Here is a 19411-nt window from a genome sequence, read left to right as displayed (position 1 = left end):
ATTTTAATATTTTGCCGTAATGCTGGATGTTACCATAGACAGCTGCAAGGTTTTTGCCCCACAAAGGGGACCCACAAAGTTTTTTCTTCCCCCCCCAAATAAAAAAACCTCAATCCAACCTCATGATGAAATTTGCTTTTATAATTTGGGTTAATTTTGGAGGTAAGAGCACATTCTCACATATTTCCCTGGTTATTTAAGCAGCATTTCACACTCGCACACCAAAGGCGTATTTACACCTTCCTGCCAGACACCAGCGTGAATTCGGAATCCATCAACAAGGTGAATATTTGGCATTTCCAATCTCCTTTTTTGCAATCCTACAGGCATAATTACACACACCCCCCCGCCAAAGCAAGCCATACCTGTAACAACCCAACCTTGCCATTCCAACAACCCATTCCATGGGTTTTGGCAGCATAATCGCGTTATTCGGGGATCACACGTCGCTCTAACACGGGGCCGGTGGAGCCATCCCAGCAAAAAATCTGCATTTCTGCCTCTGCCCTCCCAGCATAAGCAAAACCGGCCGCTTTAAGCCCACGGTCTGACTTCTCAACGCAGATCCCTGCCTGGCTTCGCAGGCAGCGGTGAGCCCCAAATGGGAGGCAGACGCTTCGTTAAGTCTTTTTATAATAGGGTTGCAAAAGCCTCGAAGGACCTGAGACGTTCAGCTGCATCCCCCCCACCTTCCACAGCCTTGTGCCCCCCAGGAGCATCACCGAGCAGGGGGAGATCCCCAAATATCCCATTTCTGCACCTCCTTTTCAGTAAGGAAATTGTAGGGAGGGAAGGACACACCAGGCTGGATGTGAATTTGGGAACAAAACCTCTGAAAGATGATATATTATATTTGCAACTCTTTTTCCTAGGTGTGAAAAGATCTGCGGGGCTTGAGGAGCAAACATTTCAACCCAGAGCCCCGTGCTGATGAGAAACAAAGTCTCTGCAGGTTTTGGGAGTACACTATCAATTTTTTTAAATTGAATTTTCCTTAAAATTGCATTTTCCCACCTTTATTTTAACAGCCCCTGCACACATCCTCCCCCAGCAGCAACAGGCTGCCAACCTCCAGGCACAAAAACTTGCTCATCTCACTGCGCTGCTGCTTTTTCAGCCAGTTTGGGATTTTATATGCTTGTTGGTGCTTTATTGGTGGGTTTTTTTGAGGCATCCTCAATTTGTCAGTGAGATGGTTTGCCCGTTCAAAATACCCAGCTGTGTTTGGGATAACCATTTTGGGGAGCCCCTCTCTGCCTGCCGAGCGAAGGTTTCTCCACCATCAGAAGAGCACGGAGGCAGCAGAATTGGGCCCAATTTCCTTTAGTAAACACCTAATAAACCCTCTTCTGTTTCCAAGGATTTTCCCTCTTCCCCCCCAAACGGATGGAAATAAATATGGAGAGAGCAAAATATAGGCTGTCTCTTAAAAAAAATATTGCTGTTATTGTTACAGGGATAAAGACACATATATGAGTGTGTGTGCAGAGGAGAAAAATAATTAATCCTGGCTTAATAAAGTCTTAAATTCAGTGCCACCATCCACTGCCTTAAGTTTTACTGCTTTACAAAAATTCACGAGCATTTATAGTGTACTATATACTACACCATGGCTGTTCTATGCAACATATGCATTTGCATTTGGGAATAAAAGTGCAATTTTCAATTAAGGAATTGTATTATTATAAGGGCAATATAGTGCCTGTGATGGTGATATTTTTGTTATTATTGTTGCTTTATTTACGATTTAAAATATACTGTTTGAAGATTTGGGGGAGTTGCATGTTTGAGCTTGATCTTGCTCAAAGATTAGAAACCCTAATTCTGTGGGTTTCATCCCAAATCCCAGACTGACCGGTGAAAATTAAATTAGGCAGGAGAGCAGAAGTGGCTTGAAACTCGCCGGCGGCGGGGGGGAACAAAGCCCTGGGCCAGCCTTCCCCGCCGGCGGAGCCGAGGTGAGAAATGCAACCGCTTGCAAAACGGGGGATGTAGGGTCTCGTGAAAAATCCAGACACGTCCTGCAGTCCCGTCCCTCCATCCTACGGCCCCGTCCCTCCATCCCATGGCCCCATCCCTGCATCCCAGGGTCCCATCCCTCCGAGGGCAGGGATGCTGGGCAGGGATGCTGGGCTCCCCCCATCGCCTGGGGGGGAGCAGCCACCTTGCCCTTAGGTGCGTGGGGAAGGTCAGGGGCTACTCGTAAGGCAGAGGGTTGTAACAAATGCCGAGGAGTCACTGGGAATGCCGGCCCTGAGGATGCTACAGGGCAAATCTCTTAGCATCCCTATGGGAAAGCTTAAGATCTGGTTCACAATCTCTCCCCCACCAGCGGTGGAGAAGGCATTTTCCAACCCGGCGTCTGCTCCAGGCTTTGATCTTGCCAGATGCTGCTGCTGTGTTCAAACTGCCTGATTCGGGGAACCCTGACTTCGACTACTCAAAACAAAAATGCAAAGCACCCATCAGAAGTGCCCACAGCCCCTCGCCCCGATTTACTCCCAACCACATCAACCTCCTCGAAGCCACAGCAAAAGAAAAACCCCGCTGCTTTTTTGCAAAAAGCAAAATTGCAGGGGGTGGGGTGGCAAACCAGGATCTGGCCCTCCATGTCCATCCTGGAACCATCCAGGAGGCAGCAAGCGGCAACGGGCTGGATGAGTTCGGGCTCCCGTGTCGGCCTCGATCCCCGCTCTCCTCTGCCTGGCGCAGGGGGAAGGGGCAAGCTGCTAATTTTGGGACAGATTTCAAGAGGGTTTTGGCACTGGCAGGGAGGTTTCCTGAACGGGGGCTTTACAGCGGGTCCTCTTCATGCCTCATTAAGTCGGGAATTCATCCCAGGCAATGCCTGGAGCAAGTTCACGGCCTCGACCGCAGAGCCTGATCCTGCCCTTCAGGGTAATGCAATCATTCGCCAAACTTACCCTGAAAAGGCCAAATTTGGCATTTTGAACTCACACCGGGGAAAGTTTTTCAAATAGGCCCATGTGATTTATGCAGCCATCCTTCCCACTTTGTACCACAGAGCTGCACTGGCACGTTTTAACCCAGGCCAAAATTCCTCTTATTAGAAAAAAGCAAGAAGATCTTTATTTCTTTTAGTAGATATTTCTATTTAGTAGAAATATCTACTAAAAGAAATAAAGATCTTATTGCTTTTTCCATTTTCTATCACCTTTGTATACAGTTTCACTAAACTTCTTTCCCTGGGGCATTGCTTTACAGCGGGGAAAAAAATGTCATGCCCAATTGCATAGACTGCATATCTGTGTCTGCATGTCCAGCTACACCTGCATAGACTTGATCTACATTATTAAAAAATTATAGTAATTAATATTCTAATGATCCCAGAGGTGCTCTGCAATTAGCGCTATCCAAAGGTGACTGTTCGCCGGGAAGCAAAATCACTGGAGGGAAATGAGAGCGCTGCAAAAATCCCTTGATTTAATAGAGCTTTGCACGAAGGATTTTGCTTCCACCCTGAGATTCCTCATTGTGCAGAGAATAAAAATACCTTTAGTGCTAAGGAAAGGCAAAAGAAGGAGTCTGCACTCCACCGTGCCAGGAACTGCTCAGATGCTGAGCCAGGCTCAGATAGTTATTAAAGTGGGTCTGTGATGGGTGCAATCCACAACAGTGTTTCCCTCCCACTGAATCTTTCAGTGCCTTCAGTTTTTCAGCCCATCAGGGCTTTTCACCCTTGCTCATCAAAAAAACCCAACCTTCTCCCCACTCAGAAACCACCAGCCAGCCTTTACGCGCTTCATAAAACCCCCTCGATACCCGCAGCCCGTGCAAAGCATCGCCCCGGCATCGAGACGGGACCCAGCTGGGAGCAACCCGGCTGCGGCCACATCCCGACTCGGGGAGAAAAGGGAAAGGGGCAGGTCTGGACCTTAAAGTACTTACTGGGGGAGCTGCCTTCCAAAAAATCCATTTTAATCCTGAATTTAAAACTCGCCAGCTTTCAGGCAGTTTGGTGGTTTTTTTGTTTTTTTTTTTTACCAAAACCCAAGCACTTTTTATTTAAAATCCAAGTGCTTTTTTCCACGTTCAAGGCAGAGACATAATTAGCCCATGCTAATAAATCCCTCGGTGTCTGCCGCGCTGCCCTTGGCGATGCCGGAGGTGATACCGCGAATCCAGCGCCCGAATCAGGACCTGGCGATGGAAAGGGGTCCCGGCTCCTTCCTCCTTCGCTACCGACCGCTAATGTTTTCTGGACTGGCTCAATGCATCCCGTGTTCCTGGTGCTATCTAAGAGCCCAGATAAAAAGCACTTTTTGCCACCAAAAGGCAGGCTGCAAGACCTGCAGCACAAACCACTGCTTAACGCAGGGCTTGAAACCCCCAAATCACTAACGCTCAGTCTCTGACACCTTAAAAGCCGCTGGGTATTTTTGCAACTGCAATTCTTCATTTGAATTATTTTGGGTTTAAGTTATTTTTATTACTACGAGCCCTTTTGAGACCACTGCAAAAAGGTGATTTTTCTTTTTTCCCAAGGAAGAGACGGCACGGTAGTCAAATACATATGCGCAGATGTCCTTGTTGATAATATTCAATTATTATTTGATTAATTCTGCTTTTTTCCTATACTTTCTACCTTCTTATGGCTTCCCCAAAACATTGCCTGGTTGACCAAAACTTTATCCTTAAAGATATTCTGTTCCCCATTTTAAACAATTCCGTAACACCCAAAGAAAAGCAAAAGGCATTGGCAAGGCCAAACCTTCACCGACGCCCAACTTTCCTTTCTTTAACATCTTAACATAACGCTAAACGTAAATTAAATCTTGCTAGACATGATGGAAAAATTACCCTCCAAAATTCAGGTTAAAGAAGGCAATCTTAAAATGTATCTGCAGACAAATTTGGGTAATTTTCTTTGTTAACCCCAACCCTGAAGCCGACAGAAATACCTTCGTGGAGAGAATGCGGAGAGGAAAAAAGTGTATGAAACCGCGATGCAAAGATGTGCCCTGCATTTCTCGCCCCCTTTCTCCCTCTTACGCCGCACAAAACATAAAAGCAGTATTTTAAGCCATTCGGGCTGGTTTCTGGTCATAGGACCCAGAGGTGCTTAATGAAATGAAAGGCTCTGAGATCGGGATCGGCACAAGAGATCAGGGCTGAGATTTTTGGGGGCAAGGAGACACTGAAATACAGAGGTGGGTTGTTCAGATGTGCCTGTGGTTCCCCCAAAAGCGTGATAATAAATGAGGATGCATTTCTTTTTTCTCCGTCTCCATCGTCTCTCCCCCCTCGGCGCCAAATTTCCCTTCGCTTTCCCTTTTCCTAGCCTAACCGACCTTTCCAAAAATTAAAAAAAAAGACATAACATAAAACAGCCCAATGGGAAGATCTGGGATTCACGGGCCAGACTTCGATTTCCCCATTTTCCAAACAGTTTTCCCCATTTTACACCTAAAGCGAGCCAGGGAAGGGGCTGCCTGCACGCCCAGGGAGCATCGTGGTCCTGCACTCCGCGGTCATCCCCATCGCAGCCCCTAAATCCCCCCGGAGCTATTTGTGGAGCCAGCAGGCCCTTGCGCGCGAGCTCGGCACGTCATTTCTTGCCGCTCTGGGCCTATCCTAAATTATATTTCTTTTTGGGAAACCGTGCTTCTTGAGGATATTTTGAAATGGCGGTTTTGCAGAGAAAGTGTGCGCGCAGAGTGGGGCAGCCACATCACCGCGGGGACCCCCGCGTTTTGCAGCCAGCGAGGCGGCTCCGGCAGCGACACCCCGAATACGCCGAATTTCTCCCTCCTGCCCTTCGCGCCTCCTACCCAAAGAGGAGTCGGGGCACAAAAACTTGGCTGGGAGCGGGGTGGGTGGGTGGGTGACGGGGCGAAACCCTCCCTCCCGTATCCCACCCCTGGCTGCGCTCACCGATGTTGGCGTGCCGGGCGGCTGCGGGCGTCCCTCGGCTCTGCAGGTTGTGCAGCATGGGGCTGTCGAAGGGCGAAGAAGTCCAGGTCGTGGCCATTTCAGGGCTCATATAAGCCGGGTAGGGGCTGGAATAGGAGCTGCCGAAACCCCTGCTGTATTGCTCCCTCCCGTTAGCAGAAAGGTTCAAGGAGCTGCTGTAAGCCGCCGCGGCTTCCCGGGAAGAGGTGGCGGGGATGGGGGTGCTGGTGGAGAAGGAGAACCGAGGTGACACGGGAGGGTGAGAAGATCCGGGGTTGTAAGCGGCGCTTTCGGCTCCGGGTTGAGTCCAGATGGAGTGACTGGAGACGGGGCTGCCTTGCTGGGAAGAGCCGCTGCTCTGGAGGTACGGCAGGCTGGGGAGCATGGAGGCGACCCTCGTGGTGGGCACGTAGACCGGGGACGCTGCGGCCGCGCCGTGCATGAAACCACCTGCCCCTTCGTACGCCGGAGGGCCGGGGTTAGCCGCCATGGCTAAACTCTGGTACATCTCGCGACGGGCCTCCCCAAACCCCAGCCGGCACCCCGGCCGCAATCCAGAGCGATGGAGAACGGGTGAAAAACCCCAGGCTCCGCTTTCCCCTGCCGTGAGCGGTGGCCGGAGCGGTCTCGCGTGGGTACAGCCTTCCAGACAAAACCAAAACACCACCAGCGATGCAATTTTTTCCTCCACCGCCCCCCCCCCACCTTCCCCACCTTCCCCAGGACCAGCCGCCGCTTCCAGACCCCAAGCGAGAGCTCCAGGTCCCTCCGGGAGGAGAGATTTAGCTCCCGCCCGGATTTAGCTTCTCCCACCGGGCTCCATCCATCACCTCCCGCCCCCCCCCCCCCCCCCCCCCCACCTCTCCACGATGGGGCTGGGCTGCTTAAAACCCTCGGTCAGTCTCCTCCCCGTCTTTCTTCTCCCCCCCCCCCCCCCCGCCCCGTCCGACACCCCCTCCGGGGGGAGGCAGGGGGAGATGCGGTCGGGGATGCGGGAGAAGGCGGCGGCCGGGTCGGGACCCCCCCTTCCCTCCCCGTGGGGGCGGAGGAGATGATAAGGAGGTTAGAGCAGTCCCGAAGAGGTGGGGGGGGGGGGGGAGAAGGTGAAAGGGGGGGGGGGGGGAGAAGTTTACACAGCCTGGAAGGTGAGAGACAGCGATGCTCTGGCCTGGAGCAAAAATCTTTGTCCCGCAGGTACGATCGGTGCTTTAAGTTGTTAATGGCCCCCGGGGTTGGTGTTTGATGTGGGCTGGGGGGGGGCGAGCCGGAGGCTGAAGCTGCGGAGGTGGGGGGGGGGGGGAAGGGGGGGAGAATTAAATTAGGCAGACGGTGGGGAAAGGAGGAGGAGGAGGAGGAGGAAGGCTGGCTCGATCCTCCTACCCCGCGCCTGCCCCACGCGTGTTCGCACCCCCCCAAAAAAAAAAAAGTCCGGCCACGTCTGTGTGTGTGTGTGTGTGTGTGTGTGCTTAAAAGGGGAGGGGGGCATTAACCGCTGCTTCCCCCCCCCCAATGCTGCCCAGACCCACTTGCAAGTGATGGCATGTGGGGAGCAGACCCCTAGAAGCACCCACAAAATTCCCCCTGCCGGGTGTTTTTAATATTCCCCCCCCCTCCGCTTTTCCCACGTGGGGAGGTGGGAGAAGCTGGAAGCACAACGGGCTGACCCACTGGGGACCGGGGATGCCGTGGGTCCGGGTGGGGAGGCATTTCCCAGAGCCACCGGGCAGGATGGGTGCGATGGGTGCTGTTTCCCATGTCGGTTTAGTTTCTGATTTGGGCTCCTTTTTTTTTGGGGGGGGGGGGGGGGGGTTTGGGGCAAAGGGGCTGGATTTCGGGCACGGCGCAGGCCGTGGGATGCCATCGGGGCCTTGCATGCGGCTTGCAATGATGAGACCCCCAAAAACCACTTGTGCAGGGGGGGTCAGGGTGAAATACCCTTCCCAAGAAGGGTCCGGGAGTGGGGGTGAAACGATCTGAGATGCTGTTTTCTCTGTGGATCACGGAGGGATCCTAGAAAACCATCTCACACCCGGAGAAGGGTTGGATGGGGGGCGGAATTATGGCCGGAGAAATAACTCTTGGGACTGATTTAGATTTAGCTAGCAGATTCCCCAGGCTGAACCCCTCCGCTGGGCTGAATTTAGCAGCAGAAGAGATAACCGGGAGATAAGGACTGATACCCGGGAGGACAGCAGGAGACCGGCAGGCAGCCGAGGAAAGGGGGAGAAGCCGGAGGCAGTGTTGGGAAGGGGTAAGGATGGAAGCGAGCCGGGAAGAAGGGGGTTTAAGGGAATTCTGCTTCCCCCCAAACCCCAGGGGACGGAGGAGAGGCTGGTTCGTGTGCGTGTAACCGGCCTAGGATGGAGCGTTTCCACAGGACTCTCCAAAGAGGAGCAGGATCCGCAGGAGGGGAAAAAGGAGTGAATTCCCCTCCTGCCTTAAAAATAGTAAGGATGATAATAATAAAAAAAAAAAATCAAGCCAAAAAAAAAAAAAAAAAGCGAAATGGAGTCCGTTTTCAAGCCCGAGGAGACAATAGGAGGAAGCTTTTGGGGGAGGCCCATAGGAAGGGGCTCGCTGGGGTCCCGGCGTGACAGCGAGGGAGAGGAGCGGGGGGACAGAGAAGCGTTACCCACCTTCGGTGTTGGGGGGGGCAAGGGGTGCAGGGGGCGAGGCCGTGGGGCAGGACACCCCCTCGCTGCAGGGAAGGCAGAGGGCTATGAGATGCCTAGCTCGGGCCTGCTCCTGTTTTGGGGGGGGGGGGGTTAAGGGCAGTGGGGTTCTGTCTTCCCCCCCCCCCCCCGCCTTGGCTCCCCAGTGTGGCCAGACTCCCCAGTCCCACTCGCTGACTGGTTTGCCCATATCACGTGGAAGTGGGCGGCGATGGGAGGAAAGGGGGGGGGGGAAAGGGGGGGGGTTGGCTGGTATCTGTTGCACCATCAGCCAGGCGCCAGGTTGCATTGCCGTGCAAAAAAAAAAAAAAAAAAAAAAGAATAAAATAATAAAATCAAACCACCCCCCCCCGGGCATGGCCACACGGCCGGCCCCACGCTGCAGGCAAAGTCCAGCTGGACAGCCCTGCTCCGCACCTCCCACGCACCCGCAGGGACACCCGTGCTCAGCTCCCAGAAATAATAAAGGGGTATTTGCTGGGGGGGGGGGCAGGGAATGACACCCCCCCAGCTCCCCAATCCCTTTGGAGGCGATCCCTTCCGTGGGGCTATTGCACAGGGGGGGATTTCTCCAAGCTCCTGCCCCAAATCCTTCATGGTCCAAGCAGAGTGAAGAGGTCGCAGCTGCCCTCCCCTCCACCTCAGCCTGTTTAGGGGTGCCCCCCCCCCCCCCCCAAATCTGGACACCCATCTCTTGCCCCCCACCGTCTCCCCGTGCGCTGCAGAGACCGCCGGGTTTAAAGATTAATGGTGCAGGGAGAGCCCAGGGCTGGCTGCACCCCTCTGCAAAGTGGGGTCCCACCGGGCACCCAGCCCACGGGGGGGGCTCAGCCCCCCTCTGCCCCCCCATCTCCTGGGGCTTCATTTTTTCCCGGGGTGGCTCCAGCCTGTGAGAGCTGCCAGGGTGGGGGGCAGCCCTGCTCCCCAGGAATAACACTTACACCCTTAATATTTCCAACACCCCGGCTCTGGGGTTTCCCTTGGAAATTTGGGGGTCTTACCTGCCCGGGGGGGGGGGGCTGGCAGAGGTTTTGGGGGCTCGGAAAGAAAAAAATCTTTGAGGAAATTAAAAATCTCTGTATGAAAATGGCAAAAGGAGTAGGGCATAAAAAAAAAAATAGGGGGGGAGGGAAAGCGATTTATTGAAGGGGGGGCAGAAGGCAAAGGGAGCGCTCGGGGGTGCCCCCCCTTCCCCGCCCCGGAGCTGCCCACAGCCCCCCCCGTTACTCCGGGGCACCCCGAGGGGGGGGGGGCATAGGGACCCTGTGGCCGGGAAACCCCCAAAACGGGGGGGGGGGGGGGGGGGGGGGCTCCAGCCCGGCGGGGATGTGTGTGCGCACCGGGAGAGGCTAAAACCGCGGCTAAATACACAAATATAGGCAGGAAGGGGGTTATAGGGACGTATAGAATTAAAATTACAGGCGCGCAGAAATATCGGGAATGGTGCTACTGTGTGTGCTGGAGATATTTATACTTTAAGCGCACGGGGGAAATAATGTATTTAATAATAAGTATCTAGTTATATACATACCAACACAAACCTTGTGTATAAATGGGATTTAATGCATATTAGACACGGGAACGTATGTTACATATAAACACATATATACTCCCATACCTAAGTATACCGTGTAGTTTACACCACGCTGTGTGCGTGTATATATATATAAAAAAATATTCTATCGGCATGCAGAGAAAGAAGGGAGAATTAAATATATCGATGTCTTTTTTTTTTTCTTCTCCCAAAGCAGCTGCGTATCCAGATGTGCTGCGTTTTGGAAACGCATCTCCCTCTTCACGCCTTGCAAAATCCCTGGCAATTTTCTCTACCAAAGCAGCACTTTGCTGAAGTTTCGTGGAATTCCTACTGAACACCAGCGCTTTACTTAAAAAAAAAAAAACAAAACAACAATCCAATTAAACCCGATTAAAACCGCCCGAGCAGCTCTACCAGGAGCAGAGACGATTTCAAGGACCTGCCTTGGCTTTGCCTTTTCCAGGAAAAAAACATATAAAAATAATAAAGAAATCCCGTGGTGGGTTTTGAGTGTGCGTGGCCGGATCCAGCCTCTTTCTGCGGGGAAATATCGGTCCTTAGTGCCGAGCATCGCATCGCGGGGGGGTGCGCACCCCGAAAAAAACCCCAGTGCCGTGAGGAGCGGAGCCGAGCCCCAGCCTGGTATAAACAGCCGGGAGGGAAAAGATGGATTTCGGACACGTTTTTTTATCCCGAAAAAACAGAGGATGGGACACAGGAGAGTGCAGCGACAAAAAAAAAAAAAAAACAACAAAAAAAACAACCCTTAAAAAAATAAATCCCTGCTCTGCACTCGGAGGAGCTTTTTTTTTTTTTCTTTTCTTCTGCGATTTACACAGTGCGCTTGCCGGCAAAGCGAGGCGGTGAACGAAATCTGGCTGAAAATAACCCTGCGGAACAAACCTCGGCCTTTCCACTCTCCTTTCCAGCCCCCTCTTTCCCCCCCCAGGGAGGAAATAAATCGATACGGTGCTGGTTTTTTTGTTTGGTTTTTTTTTTTTTTTTTTTGCCCGCATCGAAGCTAAATCCGCGGCCGATTTAGAGTTAAATCTCCGGGTGTTGATAGATGCACCCGCGAGTGGCAGTGAACAAAACAAAACAAAAAACCCCCCACGTTAGGAATTGGGGCTGAGGGGAGAGACAAGGGTAAAAGTTTATTTAATATTTTCTCCGCGGGACCATGCTGAAAATTGGATTTTTTTAAAAAATCACGAAAAATACGGTTAAAAAAAAAAAAAAACGCCAAAAACCCACAAACTCAGAAAAATGGTTTAGAAATGAAAAAAAAAAAAACCCAAACCAGCCAGCAAGTGTGGTTTTAGAAAAGCAAAAAGGATAAATGCAGCCGGCAGCTGCTGTGCCAAGTGTGCACAGGTACTTTGGAACGGTTTTTGGTTGTTGGTTTTTTTTTTTTTTTTTGAAATTATTTCATTTATTCCCTGCCAGCCGAGAAGGGGTTTGGGAGGGGGGGGGGGGTCTGGGCTGCGGGAGGGGACAGACCAGTCCGGGGCGGGGGGGGGGGGCGAGGAGCTGGGCTCCAAAATACCAGTGCTGGGTGGCATCTGCGGGTGGTATATACCTATAGGTCTATCTATAGGTTTGTATCCATAGGTATGTACCTATAGGTACGTATCTATAGGTATAGGGGGTGTGGAGATGCAGCCGGGGGGGGGTTGCACGGCTCTGTCTTGTATTAGAGCAGCAGATGCGATTTGGGAGGTGGAAGGGGGGGGTCCCCCAAGCCGAGGGGACTGGACCCGCCTGCACCCCTGGGGTTTTTTTTGGGGGGGTTGGGGGGGGGCAGGCACCTTGTGAGCCCGGAGATGTCCCTGTGGTGGAGAGCACCCGCCCCCCCCACCTTTGGGGGGATTTTGGGGACGGAGGGGCGGGGGGATGCTACTGAACCCCTCCCCGCCTGCTCCTGCCCTCCCCCGATCTGGGGGTGACCCCCGAGCATCTAAGAGTGCTGCTAGGGAGTCCTGCCGGGGGACCGATCCTGCCCCCCCCCCCACCCCCCCAGTTAGCCTTGCAGTCCTCACTCCGGGACCCCCCTGCACCCCCTCCCACATACTGGGACATCCCGGCCCAAGGAAACCCCACGGGAGAGTGTGGGCAGCCGACCCCACAGCTGGGGGGGGGGGGAACCAGCAGGACAACCCCCCCACCGCACAACCGAGGGGGTGTGTGGGTGGGAAGGTGTCAGAGCTGGAGGGGGGGCCCTGCTTTGGCTACCAGCCCCCCCCCCCCCCCCCCTTGCTGACTTATCAAAGTCTCATGTCACACCTTCGGAGACACTTTCCTAAACAAACGTCACATCTGTTTACAGAAAGACAGTGGTCCTAAAATGCCACCACCCCCCCGCCTACACCGCCCCCCCCCCCAAAAGCCAGGTACTACCCTTTTGGAGAAGGGTGTCCAAAGAGCATCGTGGTTCAGTGACACTCCAGGGGCATTTTAAAATCCTTTTTGACTGCCCTTTCCACCCCTAAATGTTACGTTATTGCTTTTTCTTTTTTTCTTTTCTTTTTTTCTTCCACCCCCCCCCATTTGAAATAAATACAAACGACTTCCTCAAGGACAAATTCGTGGGTGCAGAGGTGCGTGGAGCAGCGTTTCGTGCTTGGAGGCAGCAGGAGAGAAAGGCCGAGTGGTGAGGGTCAGTGCTGGGGTGATTTGGGGAGAGTCAGGATCCGAAACCCACCCGGAACTGGGTGGCCACAGGATGTGAACACGCGTGCCTGCATCACACCTCGCGTGACGTCACGCGTGTCCGTGCCACTGCGTGCGCGTGGCGGAACCCTGCCGCAGGAGACAGAGGTATCCCAGGGTACGCGCCGAAAATACGGTGTGGATCAATGATGTGCTACATTCCGGTTCAGCTTTATTGCCAAAATCAAGCGAATTGAGCCTAAAATATCAGGGCTCTGCATTTCCTGATCCGGGACCCTCTCGACTGGCGGGGAGCAGCGAAAGCCCAGCACAGAGGGGGCTTCCCCCGGGGGCTGCCCCGAGGTGTGATGAATGAACCCGCGGGTACACGTCACCAGTGGGTGAGGGGATCCCCCGGGGCTGCCGGCACTGGGACCAACGGGCGAGCATCGCCTCCAGGGACGGGGGAACCCCACGGGGGGGGGGGGGGGGGATAAATTGGGGTGCGTCACCGCCGGGGTTCCCGCGGCCCACTCGCACCGCCGTCCAGGCGCGTGGTTTTCTTGTCGTTGCTGCGGTGCTTTGAGGTCACGGCGATAAAAATGCGCGTGTGGAGCACGCCGGCGGGACGTCGGCACCGTGCCGCTGTGAAATCGCCTTCCTGGCTGTTGGGGACCGGCCGGCGGCTCAGGTCCAGGCACGGCCCCTCGGCCGTGGTGATGGAAAGCCCCTTCCCTTGTCAGAGAGGCTGGAAAAGCCTCCTGCGTGAGACAGAAGGCTGAGCTGCCTGGAAATGCATGGGCTGGAGCCCTGGCAGCGCGGAACCTCCGTCAGCGTCACTATCCATCTATCTCTAGCCACATATCCATATATCCGTGTAACTCTCTAGTCATTCCTGTGTCTGTTTGCCTTGCCGAAATACCTATTTATTCATCTCTACCGATCTATCCATGTGTCTGTGTCTCGCTCACTTACGTGTCTACCTGCCTGCATGCCTATGCCTATTCACTGTACGTCCTTACCTGTCACTGTGCCTTTGTGCGCGGCAGCGTCGGTGTGTCCCTCCCTGTGGATGTCTGTTATGGGTCTGTCCGCTGAGCCCCAACGCCCCCCCCCAGATCCATGGCTACCTGCACCCTTGGGTCTGCCTGTCTCCCGGACCCCCAGGGCAGTTCGTAGCCCCTGACAAGTGATGCTGCCACTGCCCCAGACCTATGGGGCTGCCCCCACTCCGTGCCCGTGGGAATGCCTGGATCGCCTGGACTCATGGATCTGCCTGTGTCCTGACCCACAGCGCTGCCTACACCCCAGATCAATGGGGCTGCCTGCACCTGGACCCACAGCCCGTGTATCTGCCTGTATCCCAAAACCGCCGGCCTCCCTACCGCTGGGATTAATGGGACTGCCCGCACCTCGGACCCTCGGCTCTCCCCGCAACCCCGACTTGGGGGGCTGCCTGCTCGCACCCCCGACTCTCTCCCGTTCCGAGCCGTGCCGTGCCATCGGCGGTGCCGTCGGGGCGGCGAGGCCGTGGCTGTCAGCCCCTATTGATGAGGTGTGGGGTGACGGAGGGGAGAGGCGGCCGCCGGCTCCGCTCCAGACTCCCCGGCGCTGGGGTCAGTGCCCCGGCCAGCCCCGCTGCCGCCGGGAAGGGAAGGGCTGGATGCAGAGGGGATGCCCCTGCTCCCCCTCCCAGCATCACGCACCGGGCGCCGGGCTGTGGGAACTGCAGCGGTGGGGTTGGATACGATGGGAAACGGCCAATCCTGACCCAAATCCCCCGACCCTTGGGTGGCAGATGCGGTGTCGGGATGGAGGCTTCATCGGTGATTTCCTTCTGGGCTGAAAAAGACATTTCTGTCCCTGCACCGACACATCAGGGGGTTGCACGGGTTTGAATTAATCCACCTATTCTGGAGAGGAAAAAAAAAAAGAGAAAAAAAAAAGTGAAACCACAAAGCCAAACGGTAGCTTTTCATACTGATGCTCAGTGCTCCAAGTGCCAAATCCACATGAAATGCTCTCACATGAGCAAAGGACAAGTAGGGTTTCATGGGCAGGCAAGCGCTGGCGGGACTGAGCGGTAATGCAGGAGGCTGGTTTGACCTTGGACTAGATTGCTAGTCAAAAACCACAAAATATTGACAATTTTACAAATGGAAAACTTGAAAAAAAAGGCATAAAAATGTCTAGCTTTTTTCAGCGAGGAAAAAAAACCCCTCTGGCACAGGGTGAGTTTGTGATCTGAGGTTGACAGTGTCCTCCAGCAAGGGACAGTGGAGGCACCTGGCAGCTTTCTGGGAATCTTCCTCTCTTCACCTGGATCTGTCACAGATGAATTCCCTGAGCTCGGGACACTGGGCTGGGACCCTCACACAGCCTCCCCCAAATCCCCCAGCCTCAGCTTTGCAAAGGAAAGGAGGACCAAACTCCTGTGGGAACTGGGGATCTAAAAGCCTCGGACATCCTGAGAGGTGTTAGGACAACTGAACGTGGGAAGGACCCAGCTCCTTCAGTGCTGGGGATATTTAGGGTCAGGGGCTGGATAAGCAGAGCTGGTGCTAATTAATCTCCAAGCGCTGCCAGGGCTCCTTTGGATTATATCTAATTTTTGTGTGATCTACACAACAATATCTGGAGACATCACGGGCATTTTCTTCTTTCCTAATGACGGGTCCATCCAACTTCCCAGAAATATCCCACCCAAAAGCCGCTCAGAGCACCCTTTGCGCTGCTGTTCTCCAGCCAAGCGAACATTGCAACCTTCCCCAGCTTCGCTCGCGGCAGCAGGAATTCAGACTATGTCGATGAGATTCCTATGGCTGCAGAAATAAAGCTTCCAGCTTCCCTTTACCATCTGGAAGAGCCTGCTCGCTCTTCTGCTTCTCCTCTTTTGGATTTGTACTGTAAAGAAAAAGATCGACGGTGTTAATACTGCTGATGCATTGGCATTACTCAAGAGCAACAGAGCTGATGATCCCTTCAATCTGCTGAAACCCAGCCTGGCTTTGGCTTTCAGACTCAGCATGCAGCTTCTCACTGACCTAGGAGTGCTGTCCAGGATGAAAAGTCTTGGATGAAGGTGGCATTTTTGTCATCTATGGGGAAAAAGCGAGAAAATACACAACGTGCTGAAATCATAAAAGGTACCGTAATGTTAAAGTTCATTTTATCATGAAATGATATTGTTATCATTAGCCAAAACCCCAGTGCAGCACACTGTGGAAAGAATACTCAGGTATGTTGGCAAATTTATATCTAATTTGCCCTCATTCTTAGGTCATTAATACAGTCCTGGTATTATTAATAAACAGTAATATCCGTTAGGCAATGCACTTGGAAGATAGATGTACCTCTGATTTTTCATGCATATCCACTAGCATCATACAAGTCAGGAGGAACGCTGTGAGTCCTGGGGCTGGCAGCGTAGGAGGGGGACAGGGGGACTCGTCGCTTGAGTTTTGGAGGTTTTTTATTGGAAATGAAAAAAGAAAGCCAGTTAGAGGTGTGAGGAACCTGGTCATGAATGTCTGTGTAGTTCTAGCTATTGTCTGTTAATCAATCCATCAATCAATTTATCTATTGTTCCAAGCGGAAAAAAATATAGATATAGTTTTAGATAAAGCCTGATGTGCTTGTACACGCAGCTATATGAGTTTATAGCTTACCTGGCTGAGCAGACAGTGCTTTGAATAGGTCTTATACAGCTCTTGGCTTGCAGGAGAGAGCAGCTCGGGCTCAGCCCCACGTTGTCCTGACCTGGCGAGGTACCAGGGGCTGGATGGATGCCTTAAGGAAGGCGGTGTGAGATCCTCATCTGTTGTGATTAAGGAAAGTGAAACCTCTGGTTGAGCTGGACAGTGTGAACTGCATCTTGCACCTGCTCGTGGGGTCTTGCCCCATAACTAGTCTGAGATTTCTTTCGCTTAACATTCTTGCGAGTAATAAAAAATAAAGGAGGAGCAGGAGTGCAGGGAGAGGGCGTAGCTTTTATTACACCAGCTGACATCTTTGGGGAAAAAAAAGTAAGCTTTTGCCTGGGAGCCATCACCTTTTTTAGGGTGAGCAGGGTGCCCTGACCTTTCAGAGGTCCTGGGCAGAGGCAAAGATCTTCCTTTGCTCTCCCATCTAGATGGCCACCGTCTTCGTGGTTGACTCTAAGGGGAATATTGCGCTGGTGAAAAGATGTACCAACAGCATTTCAAGCAAGGGGGACAAAGCAGACTTTTATTTAGCACATAACAGCAAAGACATCGCAAAAGCACAGATCTGCACGTGGGCTGGAGAAGATGTGTCACTGCAGTGTCACCCTTGCTGGTACCCAAGAGGCTGAATGCAGGATGGCTCCTGTGCTCTGCAATGATAGCTCCAAGAGAGACGGCTGGTCTTGGGCTTCCTTGTGTCGATCAGCTGAAGCTCCCCGGGAGCTTCTCACTCCAGATGAGACCAGAATCAGGCTGGGTCATATATTTTTCTTTTCATTTTCTTTTCTCTTTTACAGAGGATCCCTGGCACTTTATAAAGATTACCAAGTTAAGCCTCACAACAACACTGCAGGGTAGGTCGATCTTATTACCTGGGAAGACAAGGGAAAGGATGATGGAAAGGCTCGTGGGGGATAGCAGATCCAGGACAGGACCCGTCTCTCACAGAGCACTTAGTCCTGTGCCTTAACACAGGATTAGGTATTTTTGGCAGAACAGCTGTGAAGTCTCACCGTAATGCCAGTGGGACATCGGAGGCATCGGAGCATATTCCAGTTGTTAACACCCAAACATACATAAACCACCACGGAGGAATGGCTGCATGCACGCACGGAAGGCTCCTCTGCAAAATACATACTTTTGATTTACTGTTGCCTGCTGACATGCAAAAAGGACAATTTTTAGCACCTTTCCATACAGACTGTGGTAGAGCTGTATGTCTAATGTTCACTCCAGAAAAAAGCGCATGTGAGCCGTAGAACTGATTAGGAAATGCATTTTTTGGTTCAGTGGAAAATCCTCCCAAAATCAAGAAAAAAGTCTTTTGTGTTTCATCTAGAAAAGGCAGAAATACAAAATCAGCGAACTGGAAGGTTCAATATTTTTTTGTTTCTGGCTGAACAAAACTCTGAAGTGTAATAGTTTTGGGTTGTTTTTTTTTTTTTTTTTAATTTAATTTAATTTCACTTTCACTTTGGGGGTTTTGGTTTGGTTTTGGTTGGTTTGCTTGTTTTAAGAAGGTTTGAAGACAATTCTGGATTAATTACTGTTTAAACACAATAAAAAGAAAAGCTAGGCTTGAAGTGCTGTAAACAAGAAGTGTAAACATTTCTAATTATTTTCAGCTATGTTTAGGGTTGAGGTTTTGTTCTTGAAAGGACAATAAAATGGGAGCATGAATTCAGATGGGCTTTACTAATTATAGCTGAACAGATTTTGAAATACTTTCCTTAGCTTGCAGCAAAAATGTATTGCTTCTTTCCAGACTCATCCTTTTGTGGGGGTTCCTATAGAGAATAAAGAACATTTTCACAATTCTGTCCTCTTACTGCATGCCTGCAAGTCTAAAAAGCCTTGGCTGTTAACATCTTGCAGTGGGAAAAACACAGGACGGGCAAAAGATGTTACATTTTATGTTGTTGCAGGCAAAAACCAAACACACAAACAAAAAAAACCCCAACAGGGCCTTTGTTGTTTAACTATTTTTTTCCTCGTTTTTCATTTTCTATCATCTCCCCTTGCAGATGTTTCTTGTACTCACCTGTTCTTTGAGCAAATCTCAGAATCGTAGCTGAGTGACACCAGCCCTGACCTCAAGATTTTAGGTGAGACGCACTTAGGAACAGAGGTTTTGCTCTTTGTTCTGCACATCATTTCCCATTTGCAATAAATCACAGGGGTTTTTGAGGGCACCCTAAAATCTTTCATTTCCCAGTGATGGGTTGCGTGATGAGCATCTTTGAGCCTTAGCTGCTCCTGTCTTTTCTCCTGCCTTGGGATTTCAGCCCCAGATCCAAGGTGATCTGTTCACATCTGATGGAGCCTGGGCACCGTGGCTACGGGGGAGATGCCTGGAGAATTGATCCAACCATATCTACTTTCTTCAGACACTCAAGTCTGCGGGCAAAATTCAGGGGTTGTTTGTAATCACAGAAATCTCTCCGATCCGCTCCTTTCCTCTGTCGTCCAGATACCTCTTGCGAATTGCAAAATGGATGTCCCACTTTCATCCTCAGCTGAACAGGATCAAATCAAGTCATACAATACCACATCTACTGCAGGCAGGGACCGTGGCTGAGGTGCAGCTGGTGAAAGCAAGACCAGAGTCAGGCCCCTTATCTTCCAGGGTTGGTCCCTTCCCTTTCTCCCCATAGATTGAAGCTGGTGGAGTCCCGTCAAATGCAGAGGTCAGGAGGTGCTGGCAGCGAACAGCCGTGAGTCCATTTTGTTCTGCTATTAACTGGGAGGATGATCTTTCTTCTAAGAGTCTCCTGCCAGATTTTGAGGCAGGATGTCTCCTAGTAGGTTTAGCCACACTGGAGCAAGGGTGCAGGACATCAGCCATAGGGACAACCAAACAGACATATCCCAAATTCTTTGTGGGAACATGGCAAGACTGCTCCCACGAGGCGGCTTGGCTGTGTCACTCTGAGTTG

The 19411-nt window shown here is 52.0% G+C and overlaps 1 protein-coding gene and 1 long non-coding RNA gene across 5 annotated transcripts in view; one reads left to right on the top strand and one right to left on the bottom strand.

Annotated features, from left to right (window-relative positions):
- GATA4 (GATA binding protein 4) overlaps positions 1 to 6569 on the bottom strand; it is a 29991-nt gene extending 23422 nt beyond the window's left edge. For all 4 annotated transcript variants that reach the window (XM_030037909.2, XM_030037911.2, XM_030037910.2 and 1 more), the window contains exon 1: positions 5896 to 6569. In XM_030037909.2, coding sequence (XP_029893769.1) covers positions 5896 to 6421 — 526 coding nt within the window. In that variant the 5' untranslated portion in view covers positions 6422 to 6569. The remainder of the gene's footprint in view (positions 1 to 5895) is intronic.
- Positions 6570 to 7989: 1420 nt separating this feature from the next.
- On the top strand, positions 7990 to 10637 carry LOC115351298. The gene is made up of 2 exons (XR_003926761.2): positions 7990 to 8164; positions 10337 to 10637. It is a non-coding gene; the product is annotated as an uncharacterized LOC115351298 (long non-coding RNA).
- The last annotated feature ends 8774 nt before the right edge of the window (positions 10638 to 19411 follow it).

Source organism: Aquila chrysaetos, chromosome 15 (genome assembly GCF_900496995.4).
Source record: "Aquila chrysaetos chrysaetos chromosome 15, bAquChr1.4, whole genome shotgun sequence".
Taxonomy (NCBI): Eukaryota; Metazoa; Chordata; class Aves; order Accipitriformes; family Accipitridae; genus Aquila; species Aquila chrysaetos.
Note: the sequence above shows the minus strand (reverse complement) of the source record. Positions and strands in the feature narration are given on the sequence as shown.